Source organism: Pinus tabuliformis, chromosome 2_1, assembly GCF_031772625.1.
Source record: "Pinus tabuliformis cultivar Carrire ecotype Pingquan chromosome 2_1, CPIR1, whole genome shotgun sequence".
Lineage (NCBI taxonomy): Eukaryota > Viridiplantae > Streptophyta > Pinopsida > Pinales > Pinaceae > Pinus > Pinus tabuliformis.
In genome coordinates, this window is record NC_142299.1 from 763,747,270 (window position 1) to 763,770,347 (window position 23,078).

Genomic DNA, 23,078 nt, shown 5'->3' on the forward strand with positions numbered 1-23,078 from the left:
GATGTCTCCCCACTAGATGTCCTCTTCGAGACGGAGGAATATGTCTTCCTCCCTGGATCTGAAGCAACGGTACTTTTTACCCGGTCCAGTTCTTGGTGGAGGAGGCAGAGGGGGGGACGGAGCAGGGGAGGAGATGATGCCGTGTGAAGGGTTTGTGATAGGGGCGAGGGGAGGGGGTAAGGTACCAGAGACGGGGAGAGGATCCGAGAGAGGGGGAATATCAGTGAAACAACCCGAGTGTGAGCCGGCGACGGGGGGAGCGGGAGTCGAAAACGGAGCGGAAGTGAAGGGCCATTGATGCGCTGCAGAATGAGAAGAACTAGGGTTAGGGTTTAGGCACCCAGCGACAAACCCTAGGGAGGCCGGCGATAAGGGAGGAGTAGACAATGCAGGCCAAGTGGGGGGAATATCCGGGAGAATAACGGGAGGATGTTCCGGGGAGTCACCGGCAGAGTAAGCAGCAAAATCGACCGAAGGTTCCGGGAGATACATACCTTGTGAGCTGGAGGAGGGAGTACGCCAGATGGAGACGTCGTTCAAAGGATCTTCGGTGTAGTCGACAGCCTCAAGTTCCTCCATATTGCCAGCTAGCGGAGCCTTCGAAACGGCGAGAACCTCGGAGCACAGGTAACCAAGGTGTGATGCGGGAATCGATAGCGAGGCGTAACGGCGGGGAGGGCAAACAAACGGAAGGTAAACAGGTCGATGCGAAGACGGTAACTGCAGAGCGTCAGATAGTGGGTAGACTCTTAGCCGCGGTGAGGACGTAGGTGCGGGAACCGGGAGAGGTAACACGGGCGCGGTGTGCTGCAGACTAAGGATACGTCCGTAACCGAAACCCTAACCAAAACCGCCTCGCGCTGCAGACTCCATCTCCTCGAGCGGAGTGAAAATACTACTAAGCATAATGTCGGATATATATATCTATATACATATATACATATATACATATATATCTATTTTATTTTATTATTATAATAATATAACTAATTTTATTAGATTTAATTAGTTAATAGATATTATAATTAGATACTAATTATTTATTGTAAATGCTTAATAATTAATATTGATATTTCATTATTTTATTTTAAATATAAGATAAATTGAAATTATTTTATTATAAATAATATAACTAATTTCATTAGATTAATACTCTTTTATCTAATTAAAATAATTAAATTATTAATTAATTAATTAATAGATATTATAATGACTAATTATTATTATATGTTAATTTTAAAATAATTGGTTAATAAACTAAATGATTAATAGATATTATAATAATTAATTATTATTCTAAATAATTAATGATACTAATAACAATTATTATTATTATTATAAATGAATTATTCTTATTATTATTATAGATAATTTTTAATTAATTATTATTATAAATACATAATAATAATAATGATAATTATTATTAAGAATCATAATAATAACTATTTTTTATTTGAATTTTATTTTTAATATAAGATCAGAAAGTTATAATAGGAGAGGAGCAGTTACCTTATTATGATGTATTGGTGGTTCTAATCCCTTTGATTAAAGGAAGCCAACTTCCACTGATCTCAATACCATTGTCCCTGTTGAGATTCTGTGGATGTTTTATAATTTCAAGAGTCTCCCTAATCTTTCGTCTTTGATATTGTTCCTCTTGCTATAATTGAGGCACTCTCCAAACAAACCTGGTGTTTCGTTTTTGAGGAATGCTCCGCAAGAGTCGACGTACGAGACCTTCCATTCTTAATATCTGCTCCATGTTCTTTTAGTCTTTTCTATAGAGAACGCCCGGTTTCACCAATGTAACTTTTGCCACAAGAACAATCAATTTTATAAACTCCCTTGAGTTGATGTCTATCAATATCATCCTTGACATACCTCATACCTTGTTTAATTGTTCCAGGTGTTGAGAACTGTGTGACTATGTCTTTCCTTTTCAAGATTTTGGCAATCTTATCTGTCACCCCTTGAATATATGGTAGGAAAACTCTACCACACTGAGGTAGGTCTTGGGCCTTAGGTTCCTGAGATAACACCCTCCTTTCCGCTCTTTCTATAGCTTTCCTAATTTCTTTTTCTTTATAGCCTATACCCTTAAATACCGAAGATAAATGTTTTTTCTCTTCCTTGAGATGCTCAGAGTTAGAAATTCGAAGGGCTCTAATGGCAAGAGTGTTAAGGACACCAAGCTTCTGGGTAATGTAAACAAAATTTTATTTGAAATCTGAATATGATATTACAGTTTGATTTCAGCATTGGGAAGTTGCAGTGATTGCTTTTCCCTTGTGTTTCAGCATTCAAATTTATGTATTTTCTTCTCTTTGACAGTGTAAGACGCAGTTGGAGCTTTGGTTTAGTTTTTAATGGATTTACTTAGTTGTACTCATGAAAATTAATCCTAAAGCCCTTAATGAAGCGCTCCACATCCAGGAATTCCATTCACATTTTCTTAGTCTTAGATTATTCTTTCTGCAGTAATTTAAATTTAGAATTTAAGTATTTAATTTGAGTTATGCCTTCTATTCTTCTTCAATCCACTCCTCAAATCCAGCACTCTGCAACTCTCATAGCTTTTATGGCCATTGTGCTTTGAGAGGCTAGGGTTTCAGAACTAGAAGCTTTGCTTGCAAACCCTCATGGCCTATCCTTCCTTCTATTGATTTTAATTGTTTTTAATCAATCTCAAGATGTCTCGAGCACTGGTTCCCCACAGCCAAGAATTGTCTCCTGAGAATGACAACAATAGTGATCACTAGTGGGCAAAAACAAAAAGTTGATGCAACACTTCTAAAAAGTGAACGATGGACCGAATCAACACTTACGCAAGCTAATAACAACTAAAACGCAAACATCCATGGAAAGAAACACGCAAAACAACACTCACATAAGCGAAATGACAAAAAGCGAGAGAAAAAAGTGACAAAAGACGACAAAACAAAACTCACCCGGAAAAGCACGCAAACTCCACTGTAGGCTCCTTGATCTCGCTAGGAATGCTAGATCTCCAAGATCAAATGTGCAATGAACTCTAGGGGCGTCTAGTATATAGATCTAGGGTAGGGTAGGGTTTATGACGTGCATGCATAAAATCAAGGAAAAAGCAACATTTGGCGGAAAAACAAAAATATCAACTTGTGCCACTCTTCGGGAAATTAATTGTCCACTCCCTATTTTATAGGGATTGATTTTTGTTTTTTTCTTCTTTTTTTTACTTTTCCAAGAAATTGGCCATTCACACTATTAAGAAGGATTGCGCAATTCCTAGCGACAAGGCACTGGGCAATTCCTTACCTCAGTGAATTGCATGGTTTCTGAGCTCAAGGTTAGCCTGCCTCTCCGGATTGTGTAGTTTCTGAGCTCAAGGTTGGTAAGCCTTCCAAGATTGCGCAGTTCAGATGCTCAAGGTTGGCCCGCCTTCCAAGATTGCACAGCTCCAAAAGGGAAGACTGACAATGCTTCAAAGTCAAGGCAGGAGATGGATTGTGTTTGAGAAGGTTCAGATCGGAGTCAAAACAAGACATCACACGCACTACATAGATAAGTCTTTACATAGGCATGAATACTTGACAACAGTGAATGATGAGCTCTGTGGACAGAAGAGAAGCTCCAAAATCAAAGCATGGGCAAAATTTTGGAGGGGGTTTGTAGCAACTACAACACAACTTTAAAAATCTAATCTTTTAAGTGAATTCAAGACATAAATGCAAATATCTTCAATGTATTTTGTTCAAAGGTTGGATTCCAAGACAAACATTTGGTTTCCATTTGACCATCAAAGGAGTCAGGGGTCACTAAACATCAACTCCAATGTCTACCACAAATAGGCTGAAAATTTTCAAGCAACATAAAGTTTAATTTTATTTAAAAAATATAGTGGTCAAACAAATGATTGGTGACAACTTTGAAATCTAATCTTGTGAATGAATTTGAGATGAATGCAAATATCTTCAATGACTTTTTCCAAAGATTGGATTTAATGACAAATATTTGGTTTCCATTTGACCATCAAAGAAAAGTATTTAGAGTTAAATTATTATAATTATATGTTCTTTTTTCCATGAGAAATATTTGTATATCTCATATGAGGAAACAAATGTTTTAATAAATATCTACCACAAATAGGCTTAAATTTTTCAGGCAACATAAATTTTCGTTTTTATTTAAAAAAATGGTAGTCAAAATGGTTGGTGACAACCTTGAAATCTAATATTTTGAACAAATCTGAGATATACAAATGTCTTCAATGAATTTTGTCGGAAGTTTGGATTCCAATACAACTATTTGGTTTCCATTTGACCATCAAAGAAAGGTATTTAGAGTTAAATTATTGTAATTATCATTTCTTTTTCCATGAGAAATATCTTTTGTCCAAACTTTGGATTCCAAGACAAAAGGTATTTAAAGTTAAATTATTATAATTATCATTTCTTTTTCCATGAGAAATATCTTTATATTCCATATGAGTACGCATGTTTCAATCCTCGAATGATTGCCCAAACAATAAAATTCGAAGCTATTACAAGAAATACTCATTATGAGTTCAACATATCACATGTAGGAATTGAACCCAAGTGAGGAGGATAACAATATTTCTCCCGACCCCCTAAGCTAAAACCAATTGACATATAATTATCATATATTATTATAATTAACTATACTTCTAAATTAATTAAATTACTCAAATTAATAAAGTGTCATCATATTTAACTTAGCTTGACTATATAATCAATTTTTCATTATGTAAATACAATTACTCACTAGACATACCCACACAAAAGAATTGTTCAAGAGTATAAAGTTTTCAATCTAAATGCTTCACTCTCTTAATTATGGCTTTGCAATTTTTACTATTGTTGTGTTGTGTTTGTTATCTAACACAAGGTATATACTTGTACTTACATCACATGTTGAATAATGGTATATTTACTCAAATATATGTAACCATACAAGGCACAATACATAAATTTCAATATCACCCTAATATGTGTCTGAATGCACATTGAGTGCCAAAGTCTAACTCATGTAACTCAACCCTAACCACTTAACACACATGAACCTCCACTGAATTCCATGCACATGTCTAGAGCTGCAAGTATATACTTTTAAGCAACCATTACTCACTCTATAGACATTATATTATATCATGCTTATTAGAACTCCTAATAGATATAGAGAGATATTCTAACTCACACTATGTTAATTTTAGATTGTATTATAAACAAATAATTATTAATAGTTAAACTTTAAATAATCCTATTTTTAGTAACCCTTTTAACAATGTTGTACCCCACATTTCTACCCAAAATGTAGACATAGAAAGGAGACAACCATCCCACAGTCCTTTTGTATATGTAGAGTATTGTTAGAATGCCAGTTGTCCTGGTGTATATGTAGAGTATTGTTAGAATGCCACTTTTACAACTACATTAGAGCTATTATGTCATCCTTATTAGATCTCCAAATAGATAAAAGAGAAATTAAATATATAGAGAGACTCACACCATGTTAACTCTACCATATGGTATAAAAGTATAATTATTAATAGTTAAACTTTAAATACTCCTAAAAATATAATTATTAATAGTCAAGCTTTAAATACTCCTAGTTCTAGTACCCCTCCAGCCATAATGCTGTCCCGCACATTTCTACCTAACTGTAAACATACAAAGGATAATTATTAATAGTTAAGCTTTAAATACTCCTAGTTCTAGTACCCCTCCAGCCATAATGCTGTCCCGCACATTTCTACCTAACTGTAAACATACAAAGGAGGCAGAGTATAGTTAGAATACCACTTACTTTTACAACCACATTCATGGTGTATGAGACCCCATGATTTATTAAAGATTATATTAGAATTATAGGAAAATCCCATTATAATCTATCACAAGTTTTCTCCATTCCATTATGATGAAATGAAAGAATGCTTTTGCTAAAGTGTTGGATCTTTCCTCTTTGGATGAAAGTTATTTGGTTGTCTCTATTAAATATATCCATATATTACGCTAATCTTTTAGCTATCAGTTTATTAGGAAAACAGAGATTTGTCATGAATTAGCCAACCCATTTGACATCTCTAGATATATTTAATGTCGTCCATAGAACACACTTTCATATAACTTGGATAAAAAAAAAAATACTTTCAAATTAGAGAATTTTCGCTAAAATTATGATTTTCAAACTAGAAACCACACTAGAGCGCTTCTTAACGCTACACCATTTTTGCTGGGCAGTACTGTCAAGCAACAATCTATTTGTCTTTGCATATAGCTCCCATCTTAAATATAGCCTAGAATCTCATATATTTGGCACTATCAATCTCCACAATTGCACACATCATGCTTCCTTAGGTTACAGAAAACTTCACCTGACTACATAAAGATATCGCTGCATGTAGTACTAGTTACTAACCTCAAACACTCCAACAAGATTGCTCAATTGTTGAAATAACAATTTTGGTAAGATTATTATAACCATCAATGAAGAAAATAACATGAAAATGAATTCTAAAATATGCATATTTACCAATAAATCCCATGCAGCATTTCTAAATGAGTAACAATACAAGAAAAACCACTTTCAGTCATAACTCAAGCCTAACCATATAAAAATGTGCAAACTACATTTACTGTTCCAAATAACCCAAAACAACAGACAAAATCAACTTGCATGCCATCTTTCTTGAACTCCATGCACCAAAGCCAACTTAAATTTCAAGAAGACTAGCTCAAATAAATTTCCTTCATAATTTGTGTCAATACTATGCATCACATAAAAGCATACAGATAAACTTGCAAGAAGACTATTTAAATCAATTTCCTTCATAATTTGTGTCAATTCTATGCATCACATAGAAGCATACAGATAAAACTTGCAAGAAGGCTAGTTCAAGTAGATTTCCTTCACAATTTGTGTCAATTATATGCACCACATAGAAGCATGCTAACAAAAGAAAGGCCCCATTTTTAGACGTACTAAAAATCTATGCTCTGCTCTATCCACAACCAAGATGATTGTTCCATTTTTATTCCATTTGATGATGTGCCAAATCATGTAGACAAAAGACCTGTCAAAACTATTACACAACACGGAACAAATTCTAATTGTGTGTATTTCCAAGAAAAACAGATGGTCAAACAGAAAATGCATCATCAATGTAGCTGTCAATACAAATTATTTTCTAAAATTCTGCAACCTAGATTTTAAACAGACTTCTGCAAGATAGCCTTATCGATAGACATCACCTCTTCAGTACATGGGCTTATCTGTATGCAAACTAGCAAATTTGAACTCATTGTGGACAATATGATTCCTACGACTTGTATAAATAGTTCTTTATGCAAATATACAACCCTACTTTGGTAGTTGCATTATTGCACTCATACATTGTAGCCTAGAAGAGAACTCATCATATCCTTCCTGCCTGAAATGTAGAACGAGCTTATTTTTCATTTCTTATATCTTCAAGCTAGTACTAAACCTGTGAGATTTTGGACTTGTCAAAGCAAAATTACCCCAAAATAACATTGTTGATCAACCATGCAGTATACATTGAACATAAGGGCTCAAAGACAGACGTCTTCACCCTTTACAACTACACAAATGATATATAAATTCACTGTATCAAATTAATAACATACAAGATCAATTTGCCCCACAAATATAATGGGAATGCACTGTAATATCATTCCCAATACCTTCATGTGGGGCTGGTGACCTCAAATATGTTGTATGTCTACACTTTGGTTTTGACATCTTCAGAAAGACACAGGAAGAATGCATTGAACTGCGATGAAAAACCAAAATGTCATGACTTCATTCATCAGGAAAGTTATATTGACGACTTATTACAATACAAAGATAACAGACAACCCTGAGTGATGAAATGGATGGGCCTAGATTGGTTACATCAAACGCTGCCCTGGCCACCAATTATGGACCAGATTCAACTTACTGTCCTTCACAGCATCATTTCCTGTTTAGCATTATGCACACATTCTGCCAAACAAACAAGGTATGTTGTTTTCAAAGAACATTTCCCTTGATGTTAAAGGCAATCCAAATCTGAAAATATTCAAAATAATTTGCAGGTTGAACATTTCCCACTACAGAGGTAAATCTTTAATTGCTACTTCCAAGGGCATCTTGATCACATTCTTTGTCTGCTTTTACAAAGCGACCTTTCACACGCTTCCTTACATCGGCTCGAGCTTTGCGAGATTCATAACGAATGTGCTTCTCATATCTGTGTGCATAACCTCTCCCTTATTATTTGGGCTTGTCAAGAGATAAATTATGAAGGAAATCTCCATTATATACAAAACAAATACATCCAAGACAATTTAAAGGACATTCAAAAACATTACCTTCTTGTCTTTTTCTTTTCCTTGTACCTCAACATTGCATTGCCTCGTGCTTGGGCTAATGCTTCATTGTCAAGCTTGGTTGTGTTTCGTCCAGGATCCCCCTTGAACAATGAGGAGACATTGCGATCGCAATCAGGGCTAATAGTGTCTTTTCCAAGCTTTGCTGAAGTTGATGCCAAACCTGAGTCATCTACCTTTGTAGGGGGTTTTGCATCATTTCCATTCAATTCCCCTGCAGATCTTCCCAAACAAGCAGTTTCTATTGGAACACGAGGTGATCCAGGAACTTGACCAACTGAGCCCGGAAGATTGCTAGGCCATTTCCCAGTTGGCTGTATGGCGCAAGCCTGCAAGAGAACCACAAGACTATAGGATTATCACAGCTTGCAAAGGGTGAAGGCCAAAAGTATTTCAACATTCAAACAAAACAGCCAGTTGTGAGAAAATTTTATTTGCTAACATATCTAGGAAACACCAACAAACATACATGCAAAAATCAATGGTTGTCAATTTCAACTAAAAATATCATCAAAGTTATTACAACAAACAGGACTGGTACTTCACGTCTTGCTGATGCAGACAAATCAAGATTGTGGAATTGGGTTCATTGAATCAACTAATCTGCAATTAGGAGAATTTCTGCAAAATTGAAACAACCTACCTTTTAACAGTCGAATGGACATTTACAAAAATCAGCTGCAGTGGGTAAAGGCTTAGTTATTCTCTCTGAAATAGAATAAATCATGACAGGTTACACTAATAACACTTAATTTAAATAATAAAAAGCAAAAAAAAGATACTTTATTTAACCAAAGGTCCAAAGACCAAATTGATCTATTTTCCTGACTTATAACAGAGTGCAAATTAATTAAAACTGACCCTAAAATGCTTTGTACCATCAAATCCCCAGGTGAATTCTGTTCACCCTTCATGCTAAGGCAATCTTTTAATCACTATTATATACTGTGATGCTAAAGCCTATAGAAAAGCAACACCCTTTGGCAGCTTTACAAGCAAGGTTAAACATTCAGAATTTGCATAGTTCTGCTCCTTTATTCCCAGAAGAGCTAAAGAGCTGGAGCAATCCTCCAACTCGGTAGATGGAGCCAAGTGATCCAAGCAATCTACAAGGTGTTGAATATGCTAAATTTTTATGGATGATAGAAAGCTTAACTTATACATTAAAAAGATTTGCCATGCCTCCTTTGCTTATATTAGTGGTCCAACTACGTTTTGTCTGTGAGCAAGTTTGGAGATGTTTTATAAACTTAGACCAGATTCATCACGTGATAAGTTTTATTGACTCTGTAAGGAAATAATGAATGTCAACAATAACTCCAAATAGTCAAAATAAGCACAACAAACCCCAAAGGTCACAAGGAGCAATGAACTCATGAAAGCATGGATGAGGGTCCTTTAACATCCTATGGTCCCTGTCTACAAATCAGATGGAACTATTAAAATGCTGCGGTTCATATAGCCAATGATTTTACAAGGAACATAGCAGAAGCAACCACAAAATGTCAATGTGAAATGCTGTCAAGCAATCAAACAATAGTTGGTTCAGAGTTTTGTGTGGCAGCTTTATGAGGTTTACAAAAGAAACAGACAAGAGAGAAAAGATATACTTCATATATTATTTCATGCACCAAAAGTTTCTTTTACATACTAAGAGATGAGAGAGAGAATATACTTCCTTTTGTTTCTTTGTTTTTCTTTTAATTATTAGAGTACTTTAATAAAAAAAATTGCATCATGATCCCCAGTGGGCAGCTCAATTGGCGATGGCCATGAAAATGAAGTCTTATGTGCTCAAGGAGGTTCGAAGTTCAAATCCCTCTGATTCACCTGTGCCTACGGAAAAGGCATGTGTAGGCACCTAGAGGTTATAGTTGTAACGGATGGAATCGACCCCGTGTCACGCAAGTACAAGACCAGCCAAGTTACTGATTCTTATAGATAACAGAGCAAAAAAAAAATGCATCATCATAAGTTAACCTAAAAACTAGTGTACTAAATGATCATTAATTAATAGTACTAGCTAGTAGTTACACCAACATCCCCCCTAAATAGTCATGCTGCAAAATACACCAAGCTTGGCACTAAATTTAGCGAACTCATTTGAACTAAGTGGCTTAGTGAAAATGTTTGCACTTTTCTCTTGTGCGGTACAACATTGTAGTTCAACTTATCCATCTTCTACAAATTTCCCAATAAAATGACAACGTACATCAATATGTTTGGTGCAATCAAGAATATTAGATTCTTTGCCAATTTTAGAACACCTTGATTATCATAAAAAAACACTGTTGGCCCATGTTGTTCAATCATTAAATCTGCAGGTATTCTCGTAAGCCAAACCCCCTCACATGCCCCTTTTATTGCTGTCTGATCAGAATCTGAATAGCCAGCCCACTGAAATTCTTCATTTTTGCCTCATAATATTCCAAAATCTCTTGTACCTTTGAAATATATCAAAACCCTTTTTATTGCTCTGTAATGTTATGCCCTGATATTTGTCATAATCCTGGATATATACTTTTCTGCAAAACTAAGTTCAAGCTTGGTCGCTGTGAGATAAATCAAACGCCCCACTAGTTTCCTATAAAATAGCTCATTTTTTTTTTTAAATCTAAATGGGCCAAGTGTTTTATCTCTTTTTCCATATGTGTCAATACTTTTACAATCAGCCATTCTGAACCTGTCTAACAGGTTTTGCATATTCAGTCTGTGAAGCAAAACCATAGTCTGTCAAACTTCTACACCTAAACAATAATGTAGAAGGCCTAAGTTCGTCATGTCAAAAGTGGAACATTATTCAGATTTTAGCTTCATAATTGCTTCGAGCTCACTCCCGTGATGATGATATCATCTATATACATCACCAAAATCACCAGATCACCATCCTTGTTTTTCATGTACAGGTTGCAACCCAAAAAATCTTCTTTTGAATCTGTTACCACACAAACCAGCGCCAAAACTTAAAGTCCCAAAGATGGGTGCTAGCTTTGTGTAACTTGGGAGGTTGGCCAGTGTCACCTCACTAACTATCCCCTGCACTTCAAACTGAGGAAAAGGTTTCCTAGTCAAGGGGGGTTTCCCTATGGGTTAAGTAGGCTTACTTCGAGCAGTGGGAGTGGAGTAAAGAAAACCTAGTAACAAGATTTGCTGAAAGAATGAAAACGTGATGGGCTTGGGGTGATAAGTGAAAGGAAACCAGAGCCCAACTTACTTTGGATATGGGGTTACATGGGATTATGGGTAATCCTAACATGTGCCTATCAAATTCCCTCATGAGAGTCTTGGTGTTCCAAGATCTAGATGGTGATAGGAATGTGCTACCAGTTCCTTCAGTAGAACAATGTACGAATTACAAAGCAAATGAAGCTTTGCCAAACTCAATACTCTAGTCTAGGTATAGAAAACTAAAGATTATAAGGAAACATGTACCTTATGAAGCTCCTCCACTGTAGCACTTTGCTCCTCTTGTGGCTCCTTGCTAGTTTTCTCAACCAACCTTCAAGTTTTCAATTGTGACAAGCAAATCCCTTTTGCTAGATCTTTACAATGAAACCTTCAAAAATTAGCCAAAATAAACTTAAAACACAAATATAATTGAGACAACTGTTTTTCTTTTTATTCTCCCACCAATCTATTCCATTTTGCAAATGAAGTGAGCAAATTCTTGGATAGATGTGAGCTCTGATTCATCATACAATAATAACATGATTTGTTTTCCTAGATTCAGTTTTCTCTCCAAGAAATACAATAAAAATAAGATCCCCAACAACCTACTTGCTAAACGTAGTAAGAAGCTAATTAAGATATCAACTCCATCCAACGACATACTTTAGGAAAAAAATATAATTGTAAATAGTAAATGAAGATTTTTCTGCTTCTATGCCCTTCTAGATGATATGATCCATGTGTGAAAGAGAAACATGTGCAATGTAAATTTTTTAAGAGGATGTGTGGACCAAAGCATAGCAGCTCCCTAGTCGCTCATTATCTTCAACTAACAAATTCCCTTAGAACGAGTCAAGCACTAAAGCGCTTCTTCACTTGTACACCAACAAGTATTGTGCACGTCTCATAGAATAAAACATAGCTCCATGCACAATGTATCTTAGATTGATGGTTGGACAGGTACTTGTCAGGCTAAGGGAATCTGACCTAAGCTAAAGGACAGTGATTTTTACTTGTTGCGAGGGCAACCAGTACAAGCCCTAATGCATGACAATGACAACCTGTGCGAGTTGTGGCACAAGAGAATGGGCCACCCACACTATAGAGCTTTACCAATATTACAAGAGATGGTCACTAATCTTTTGGAGTTCAGCATAGAGCAAGAGAGAGCATGCAAGGGATGTGCACTTGAAAAGTATGCTAGGGTTACTTTTTCCAAGCAGGAAAAGAAGGTACAAGGGTGCGTTGGATCTGATACATTCTAAGGTGTGTGGTCCTATGTTAATGGAATCTATGACGAGGTATCGCTATTCTGTGATATTCATTGACGATTTCTCTAGGAGAACTTAGATATACTTCGTGGAGACATCAATTGGTTTCAAAAGTTTAAGGCTCTTGTGGAAAACCAAACAGGGAGGAAGATAAAGATCTCGAGGTTGAATAATAGGGGCAAGTACACCTCCAATGATTTCAAGAATTTTTGCAAGGAAGCAAAGGATTAGGAAGGCGCTGACAGTGCCATATAATCCGCAACAAAATGGAGTGTCTAAGAGGAAAAATAGGGCCATCATCTAGCCAACCAAGGCCATGATCCATGATTAGGATCTACCTATGTTTTTGTGGGCAAAGGCATGCAACACAGTTGTCTATTTGCAGAACAAGTGTCCTCGTAAGATTTTGGAGGACAAGACTCCTAAGAAGGCTTTCACAAGAGTAAAACCAGAGGTGATCCACTTTTGCATTTTCAATAGTCTAGTTTATGTCCACATACCTTTAGAGAAGAGGACAACATTGGAGCCCTTACCAAAGAAGAGCATATTTGTTGGACACAACGAGACTTCAAAAGCCTACAAGGTCTACATTCCAACACAGGGGAAGACTATTATAAGCAGGGATGTCAAATACGAGGAGGATGTGACCTTTAGGAGGTCACATGGTACAAATCCAACAATGGCACAGGATTGGGAGCAAGAAGCTCTGAAGGCTGAGCAAGGGCTAGCAGCACCAGCAGTTGGGACTTAGTCTTATGATTAGGAGGAGGCGTGAGAGGTTCCTTCAAGCTCTGTCAGGAGGAGGGCGAGATGGGCCGAATAGAACTTGAGAGATGTTGAGGAGCATGTGGAAGCTTTAGAAACACCTTCAAGGAGAGTAGACCACCAAGGAGATTTTCTAGCTACATGGCCTTGATGAGTAGCATCAATGAGTTCAAGCCTTCCATTTTTTAGGAGACAGTAGACCAACAACAGTGGGTTTGGAGGGATGCCATAGTGGAGTAGTATAACACCATCATGAAGAATGATGTGTGGGAGATTGTGCAAAGGCCCGAGGGGAAATCAACAATCACTTCTTGATGAATATATTGTTGAATTATTCTACAATATGCATAGTAGAAACCAATCTTCTAATCTGATAATTACTACCTAATAATCTTCATATAATTTATCTTATGCCACTAATATTATTGAGCAATTATACACAAAGGTTTCAATAGTAATGCAATGAAAAGAGTACGATCATAAAGAGACAACCATGCATAATAAAGACAACAAATTTACCCTGGAAAACCCAAACTTGGGAGAAAACCCAACAATTTTTCTCCACGAGAAATTATTCTTCAGCAAGGTTTACAATTCCAAATTGTCTAGAAATTTGTGCCAAAATCCAAGTCCAAACTTCAATCAAATTCATCCTCTATCTACTCCCACAAGTGCCTATTATAGAAGAGAGATGATGATTATGATTGATCAAAATGAAGATGATATATATATATATATATATATAAGTAAGTCGAATGGGTGCATTTACCACAAGGGACACGTCCCTTCATGAGCTGGGCCAACTTGTCCATTTTGAGCCTACATGAAGCCCAATAAAAATTGAGTTTTTATTGTTATTTTCATAAATCTTCTAGGCCGACTTAGGAGGCCTCTTGGCATGTGGGAATACCCCTTGATGCTACAAAAAAAATCAACACTCGCTCTTAGCAAGGGAGGTATTCTCCTTGGTTGCAACACATTTCCCCTTAGCTACAATTTCTACTTCAAAAGAAAAGTTCATGAGCTTTCCAAGTTGATGCATGTCTATAGATAACTCCATCTTGGAATGGGCAATGTAACTCCTCACATGCACATCTATAGATCACTCCATCCTGGAGTAGGGAGTGTGAGTATCCAAGTCCTTTTACCTCTGGCCAAAGTCCTTTGTGGCTCCTTAAGTAAATGTATCAATCTCCTCGGGTCAAAATCCTTTATGACGCAACCAAGTCCTCCTGGCAGCCGAGTCCTTCTAGCTTTTCAGGAGGGAATATGCCCTTGGACCACTCACCCAACGAAATTCCTTTATGGCTTTTCAAGCAAATTACATCTATCTCATTATGGCTTCTTAGGAGAAGATTTGTCCAATCCTGTAATTTGCCCCTATAATTGCCTTGGGCCATTCACCCTTCTAGTCGAAGTCCTTTATGACCTAGCCAAGTCCTTCTGGCTTCTTAGGAAAATGTATCCATCTCCCCTAGTCAAAGTCCTTTACGACCCAGCCAAAGTCTTTTATGGCTTCAGGAGATGGTTTGTTCTAACCCTGCAAAGACATCAACCCTCCTTTCAACGAGGGATACATTTTGCATCACGCCAAGCTTGTCTCTGAAGTATGCAAACTTCAATCTAGACAGAAACTTGGTGAGAATGTCGACAATCTACTCACCTGTGGATATGCACTGGAGCTCCACTGCTCCTCTCTGCACCATGTCTCGAATGAAGTGACCTGATCAAAAGAGTCCTGCAAGAAGCTTCTGAAGTTCACTGCTTCACAACTAGCGACACTGGTTGTGATATACTTTGTCTTTGTTGTACTGAGTGTGGCAAAATTATGCATCCTGCTAAACCAAGATATCATAATCGATCCCAAGCTAAAGAAACATCCTAACATGCTCTTTTTGTATTCTGCACTCTTGGCCCAATCTGAATCCGTATGTCCCTGCATTCGTGCTTCACCATCTGAGCCATAACTCAAACCATATCCAACTGTACAACGCAGGTACCTCAACCATGCTTTGATACAACCCAATGTGTCTGCCTTGGCTCAAAACTATATACTAGCTCAGGGTGTTCGCTACAAAGAAAATATCAGGCCTGGTGTTAACCAAGTACGTCAAAGTTGCATGTACATTATGAGATCCACCAAATTTGAATCTCCAATCCCAAGAAATAGTGTATTTGGCCAAAACCCTTCCTCTGACACTGAAGCAAGTCTTCATATGGTAGTCTTGGTTGCTCCCTCTATCATGAAAGCAAATCCTCCTACCACTATTGCTCCCTCTATCACGTACGCAAGTCCTTCTATTGTAGCTACTCCCTCTGTCATGTAAGCAAGTCCTTTTCTTGTTGTTGCTCCCTCTGTCACGTAAGCAAGTCCTTCTGCTATTGTTGCTCCCTCTATCATTTAAGCAAGTCCTTCTGCTATTCGACACGGTCTCCTCAAAGAAGGCATACTGATCCTAGAGACCTTTTATCTATGAACATCTTGACAATCTCAAGTCATGACATCCTCTAGCAAAGTTGCTCCTTCCATTCTCCCTGACAGTCTGCTCCCTCAACACTGGAAGCTTTTCCTGTCATCCGGCACGATCCTGGATTTCCTAACAATCTGTAGAATTTCTTCCTTTCAAACACCAATCACTCTTGTTGAGTTTATGTTCGATCCCTTAGGCCTATCAATAAGAGATTGGAGCAAAAATATCCTTGTAGTCCACTCCCTCTTACTGGGAGAATCCTCTTGTCACAAGCCTTGCTTTATTCTTCCTAATGTTGCCATCTGCTGCCAAAATCATCGCCTTGGAAACCTTCATAATGTACTTACAAACCTCATTTAGGAGGCCATGGAAGAAACAATTATAACCAAGTAAAAAATACAAAGACAAGAGGTTCAACAAGGAAAAAGAACTATAATAAAGGGAGAAAGATATGAATTACTTATCTTTTGATTAAACAATTGAGAGTTGTACGAAATTGTCCACTCCTTGATCCTTGCCTCCTTGCAGAATTCAACTAAGTCCATCTGCTATCTCTTCAAGCTTGGATTCCTTTGTCTTCTTCCAAGGTGGATGCTCATCCTCATTCTCAACATCATATGCTAATGCATGATGCTTTCCTTTCTTGCATGATCTATAAGGGCTAAGGTTTCTTCATCCTATAAAGCAAACTATTCATCGAGCTATCTAGCCAAACAACAGGTTGGCATCAACACCAAGTCTACCCTTCTTGTACAATTTCAAGTTATCCCTTAGTGGATGAATCAAAGAGGTGTGTTGCACACATTTTGTCACAGTTCCAAGGAAGCAATTGTGCCAATTTTTTTTAAAAGATCATAACTATCAGTCAACAGCTTATCATGTCATTGTAAACCCATTTTGCTAATTTGTAATGTAAATGATGCTAGTACGACCGTTTAATTATGTAACAACCTAGGTAAGCCTATGATTTTGGCGACGAGTTTCATCCTAGGAAGTTTTTCATCTCACTGATTATCTGTTTCTAAACATGGATGGTCGGCAAAGTTTTTCCCTCCGGTCATAACCCCAAAATTAGGGTGGAATTTATTGACAAAGTCTTAGGTGAGTCCTAGCATTTTAGTCGAGTCTATTGTAAAAGTGATTTGGAAATAATTTAAGCTATTTGACTAAATTATTTTATTACAAATCACTTGGTCTGCTAGATCATATTGTGTCGCAGAGTTGGGTAAATATTATGAGAGTTTATAACAAACGGGTATTCCCCATTTGAGGGTTAAATTATTGTAATATCTTATGTAAAAATATTTTAGTGCATGGTCCCTCATATTTATACACCATGGCTAAAATATTTGAGGGTGGAAAAATAATTAATCCCCTCGTGTCAATTAATTAATTTTTTTGGCAAAAAAACTTAAATCCTAAGTCAAAAAATTATTTAATTTAGAGTCCAAATTAAAATGTTAGAGAAATTAATTTCTCCAAGTAGAAAAATTCATAGGTTTAAAAAAAGTTAATTTTTGGAAGTCACCCACCAAGGGAATATTGGAAATTTCAAGAGAATTTGGAACCTTGGACCTTGGTGGTTAAATCAAAATCAAATTTTTGAGGAAATTAATTCAAAATAATTATTTTGAATTAATAAAAAGTGGATTTTATGAGAAATTCGAAAATTCCTCAAAAATAAATATTTTCGACAACAAAAATTACAAGTTGATCAAGGACTTATCAATGTTTGAAATAATTTTGATAAAGATCAAGCCAACTAGGCGTTATTTTCCACTTGAAGGAAATTCTCTATAAATAGAAGGCATTTTGCTTCTATTCTTGACAATGATAGTGACTTTGGTCTAAATGTAATTTTGTAACGTTGGTGTGAAGCCATTGTTCTGCTAGGAACGTTTGAAATCTATAATAAAATACTTTGGGGTTCAGTTCATGGTGTCTTTGTTTCATTGATCTGTGGTACGTGTTGGGTATGTGCTTTCCTAAATTGTGCTTCAATATCATATAATTGTTATTTCATTTGTAGATGATAGGAATATTCTATTGGTAAGTTTTGGGCTTATCTTAAGTGATCCAATTCATTGTATGAGCTAACAATTTTCTCTTAAGAAATATATAGAGTTTGCAGGTTCCCCAACCCTTGGGCTCCAAGTTCACAAACTATGGGCAAACGCTGACATTATTTCGGCACCGGAAATTTTATGTGGGTTTCTTACTTCACTAAGGTTGTGGTTAGCACCTATTTTTCGAAATAAATCAAGCTATTGTCATTATCATAAAAAATTTACTCTTCAAAAATTCTCTCAAACATTATACATTTGTATATTTGTAAACATAAGTTCACATACTGTGGGCAAACGTTGACATTGTTTGGGCATTGGGAATTTTATGTGGGTTTCTTACTTCGCTAAGGTTGTGGTTAGCACCTATTTTTCGAAATAAATCAAGCTATTGTCATTATCATAAAAAAATTTACTCTTCAAACATTCTCTCAAGCATTGTACATTTGTATATTTGTAAATATATTTTTGTAGAATAATTTTTTTGTAAATTATTTTTCTAACCCTTGTATTTTAAATCCTAACCCATTTTAATTTTTGTATAGTATTTGGGGTTTTGAATTTTTATTTTTTTTAATATTGGATATTTGGGTTTCTATTCAAAATTTGTTTTAGGATTGAGGAAGAAATTGACATTGGATACCTCAAAAACCCTAGACGTCTAGGGTTTTCAAGCTATTTTTTTAGGTTGCTTATTTTCAAATCGAGGAAGAAACCCATTTCCTGAAAAACTTAGCCTTTACCCAAACCTAAAAAGCTAGTGTTTGGGACCTATTTTGCAAGCATTAAGAAGGCCATAAGCCCTACAAGGGCTAGATCTCATTACAAACAAGGGTTTTTTCAAGGGACTGGCATTTTATCTCTAACAATTTGTTTTGAAGCGATTTTGGGGTTAACATTGTGTTTTCAGGTGGTCACTTTCATTGGAAGTCTTCCTAGCCAAATACAAGGCCCCAAGGCCTCTTGGTTTGCTCTCTAACCTTTTTATTTAACCTCTGTCCTAAAACTGAATTCTGAAATAATTTATGACAGCAATATAATTAATGCCTAAACACACTTTTTATAAGCCTAATTTCATCAATAAATCACCTAAGGCTTTTATAATTAACCTAAATTGAATTTGAGTGCATAGAAGTGATTTTTTGTGGACTGTTGGGTAATTTCAGATCTGATATGTTTGCTACAGCCACCTAAAAACACTTGCAGCAATCATAAAGTTCTGATCTTTGGGTTTTGAGCTAACATTTTGTGAGTGCGGGTGATTTCTCTCACATCTCCAAACTTGGCGTAGGCCATTAGGTCTTGGGGTTTGTTTCCACTGCCTTCATCTCTCATTTTAATTGACTGCATAATTTATATCAAATATGGTATATTGATATAACAGTGGCATAATCATCATAATACAAGTTTAAAGAACCAACACATTAAGCTAATAACTCATACAAGGCATCAAGAATAAATTACAAGGGTTTGATCTATCAATTTTATTGGTTTATGTTGGCTGTCATCTAATTTTCAAGGTCTGATTTGAAATTGCAGAGGTCTGATCTGAAAGTTTCAGGTCTGATATAATTGTTACAGAAGTGTATTCAGGACATAAAACACACATAAAATAAGCCTAAATTCATTAATAGGTCACTTAAGGCATTGAACATTAATCTTGTGGTTAAATTGATTGCATATAAGTTATTTTTTGAGAACTGTTGGACAATTTTCAGATCTGATATGTTTGCTACAACCATCTAAAATAAAATAACAGTGGCATAATAATTGAATTGCAAGCATATTTCATCATTGAGAAATCATTGGCATTGGTGGAGCTCGCATTTATTTGCGTATCTTGTCCCTTCTTGAGGGTTGTCATAAAAATCAGAGGTCTGATATATGTTGCATAAGGTCTGATATAAACATTGCAGTGGTGTCAAAAATTGTTGATAGTCATCTAAATTCACTTGGCATTTGTTTCTTACATCCTTGCTACTCAAGTCAATTGATAATCATAACCGTGATAAGAAATATCCGTGTGGTAATATGGAAGAATTGTTAATTGTTTTTAAGCTCTCTATCTTGTGTATCTAATTGACACATTGGAACTCTATTGTTATTGGTCACTATTTAATAGGCGTTATTATTTCATGACCAATTGTCTTGATCTTAACAACATATTGGCACTTTCTATCTTGTTTCATTGAGCATTCTCTCTTTTAGTGAAGATCATCATTACATATTGATTATGTACTTCATCGTTTCAAATTGAATATCGTTGTGATTTATCGCTAAGTACTTAAGACATTTAACAATATCAATGAAGTAATCTTACATCTTGCATTTACATTCTAGAATTAGATTGCACTAATTTACCTCCAAGCATAAGCTTGGTTGATAGAGAGATAGGATCACTTTTCTCATTTAGCTTGAGGAGTCTAGAAACTCTTTAATGGTTAACATGGTGACCTTGTAGTCGTCGAAGCCACAGTGTTTGCAGCGCTAGAGGCACCGAGTGGTTGGAACACGGGGGTATCGTTAATCAAGCTTCTATTTGCTTCCTATTGGCTTCCATCCCACAACCTACTCTAGAGAATAGTTCCAAAACAGTTAAGAGGAAGGTTACATTTAGAATAGGCATCTAACTTAAAATCAACCAAGATTTTGCATTTCACCTAGCTTGTAGGATTTGAATTTCATCTAGGTTAGTGAAGCATACAAGCAACGATTGTTCATGCGGTTACTTGGTATTTAATCGGTAACAAGCAAGAAGTTGACTCCACAAGGCACTGGTCTCACATTCAAATCTAATCTAATCTTTAAATCCTTGCTAAAATTAACCAAGTAGCTAGGCCATTCAATCGTGTCTCTCGGACTCATTGGTTGTCAACTTGTCCTTCATCTTCACATTTCCATAGGGACTACCCCCCATACCCTGTTGTTGGGAGACAGTTAGAACAGAGAAGTTAGGGATCAGAGTGACAACCCCCGACCTGAGTCATTGTTGCAATGCTTGTACAATCTGAGCGACCACATTTTTTTGGTATCGTTACCGGAGATATATTTTTTCTATCCTTGGTCTTCGCGACAAATTTTTCAATCTTTCATCTTCATCCTTCATCTTTGATCTTTTCATTTTCCTGGCAACGCCACAAAATCTTTTGGCGTTATTTTCGAGGACAAGTTTATCTTGTTCTCAGCTTTTTAACAACATTCTTCCTAATCTTCTAATCATTTTCATCTTCTTAATCCATCAAGCACCACGTTTTCTGGTGCTTTGATATCTCACTAATCTTCTTATCACCTTGTTCACCTCTCTGTTTGCACCTTAGCACCTAGACATTTGGGTTAGTTTCCTGTTTGCGTGGTGACTCCACTAATTCATCCATTTTTTTCTCAAACAGGAAGTTCTCCCTAATATCCATATGCTTCTCCCTGACTAACTTTTCAATTTTTGCCTTTTGGATTTTAGAGCTAGATTCATGTTCAAGTGGCAACTCCGCTTCTTTCATTTCTTGGAAGAATTTTTGCTAGAAACTCACTTCTTATAGGCATCTTATTTATCTTGAACAAGGATCTCTCTCTGACATCCATTGGCTCCTTTTCCCTCTAAACAAGTCATCATGATTGATTTGTTCGCCCCTTGTCGTTTTACTAACACTCCCCATGATATGATGAAAAGTGCCATTAATAAATTGCCTTCTTTTACGGGTGATAATGCAATCACCGCCAAAAATCATCTCAAGAATTTTACTCGTCTTATGGAAATAATTTGTGGCTTTGCACGTTATAATCATAAAGATGTTAAAATGCGACTCTTTGTCCTTTCCTTGGAGGGTGATGCTAAGGATTGGTTTTATGATTTCCTGACAATTCCTTCGACTCTCTGAAAGATATTATTGATGCTTTTGAAGATAAATATGGAGATCAAAGGGGCTCACCCTGTAGCTCAAATACTATGAAGAAAGAAGAAATTAATCCTGTGAAGGACCCAAATATCGTAGAAAGGTGTCAAGAGAATGTGCCACATCGATCTTTGCCATATTGCAAACCTTGTGATCATTTTCACGATGAATCCACTTGTGTCGTTGCAAGAAGAATCCTTAATAGTGGAAAGGCAGGAACGAAGGATGAAATTAATATTGATGATGAAAAAGAAAATGATAAGCATCTTATCAAGGAATTGAATCAAATGGTTAAAGACATGCAATTCAGTCAAGCACAGTTGATGAAAACCATGGAACATAATCAAGAAAGATTAATAGCAGAACATGTCAAGGATATGAGAACCATGTATACCAAATTATTGGCCATAGAAGAAAAGCGTGATGGGGAGCTAAAAATTATGAAAGTTATCACTCCAATCAGAGGACCACCATGCAAAATTATTTGATCACTACGGAAGCAAATAATCAGGTAGAAATGAGTTTTCTTTAAATAAATCATGATAAAGTGATAACGGACATGAAAGCCAATCAAACGTCTCTTCAGAACAGGTTACAGGTTATGGAAGTTACGCAGTGTAATCAAACAATTACCTTTTAGAATATGATGGATACCATGGAGGAGAATCATGCAAGAGAAATCAATGCTATGAAGAATGAGCATTCTAATCAAATGAATGCCTTAAGAAGTGAACAAATCAATCTTCAAAATAAGTTGCAGATAATGGAAAAATCACAGGTTCAGGAACTCTAGCCAAGACCAAAGGATCCAAAGCACGAGTATCCCAGCGCCCTGAAGCAACCTTGATCTTATTATGAAGAAGTCATTGATTCCATTGAGAAATGGTTAAAGATGATCCAGGCAGGAAGGAAATTGATGAGAATCAGGTTAAAGCTTGCAAGATTGTTCCACCAATCGTAACAAAGCAGTTTCATGAAAATAAAGACGAGGAGGTCACAAAAATCTTGGGCATTCCAAATTTTCCGTATGAGCATTGTCCAGATCAGATAGAAAGTTGCACAC

The 23,078-nt window shown here is 36.3% G+C and overlaps 1 protein-coding gene across 2 annotated transcripts in view; it reads right to left on the reverse strand.

Annotated features, from left to right (window-relative positions):
• Positions 1 to 7,529: 7,529 nt before the first annotated feature.
• The window catches only part of LOC149202818 (zinc finger protein CONSTANS-LIKE 14-like), a 65,354-nt gene continuing 49,805 nt past the window's right edge, over positions 7,530 to 23,078 (reverse strand). For both annotated transcript variants that reach the window (XM_089403267.1, XM_089403266.1), the window contains 2 exons: positions 8,370 to 8,716; positions 7,530 to 8,248 (listed from right to left, as the gene is read on the reverse strand). In XM_089403267.1, coding sequence (XP_089259393.1) covers positions 8,125 to 8,248; positions 8,370 to 8,716 — 471 coding nt within the window. In that variant the 3' untranslated portion in view covers positions 7,530 to 8,124. The remainder of the gene's footprint in view (positions 8,249 to 8,369; positions 8,717 to 23,078) is intronic.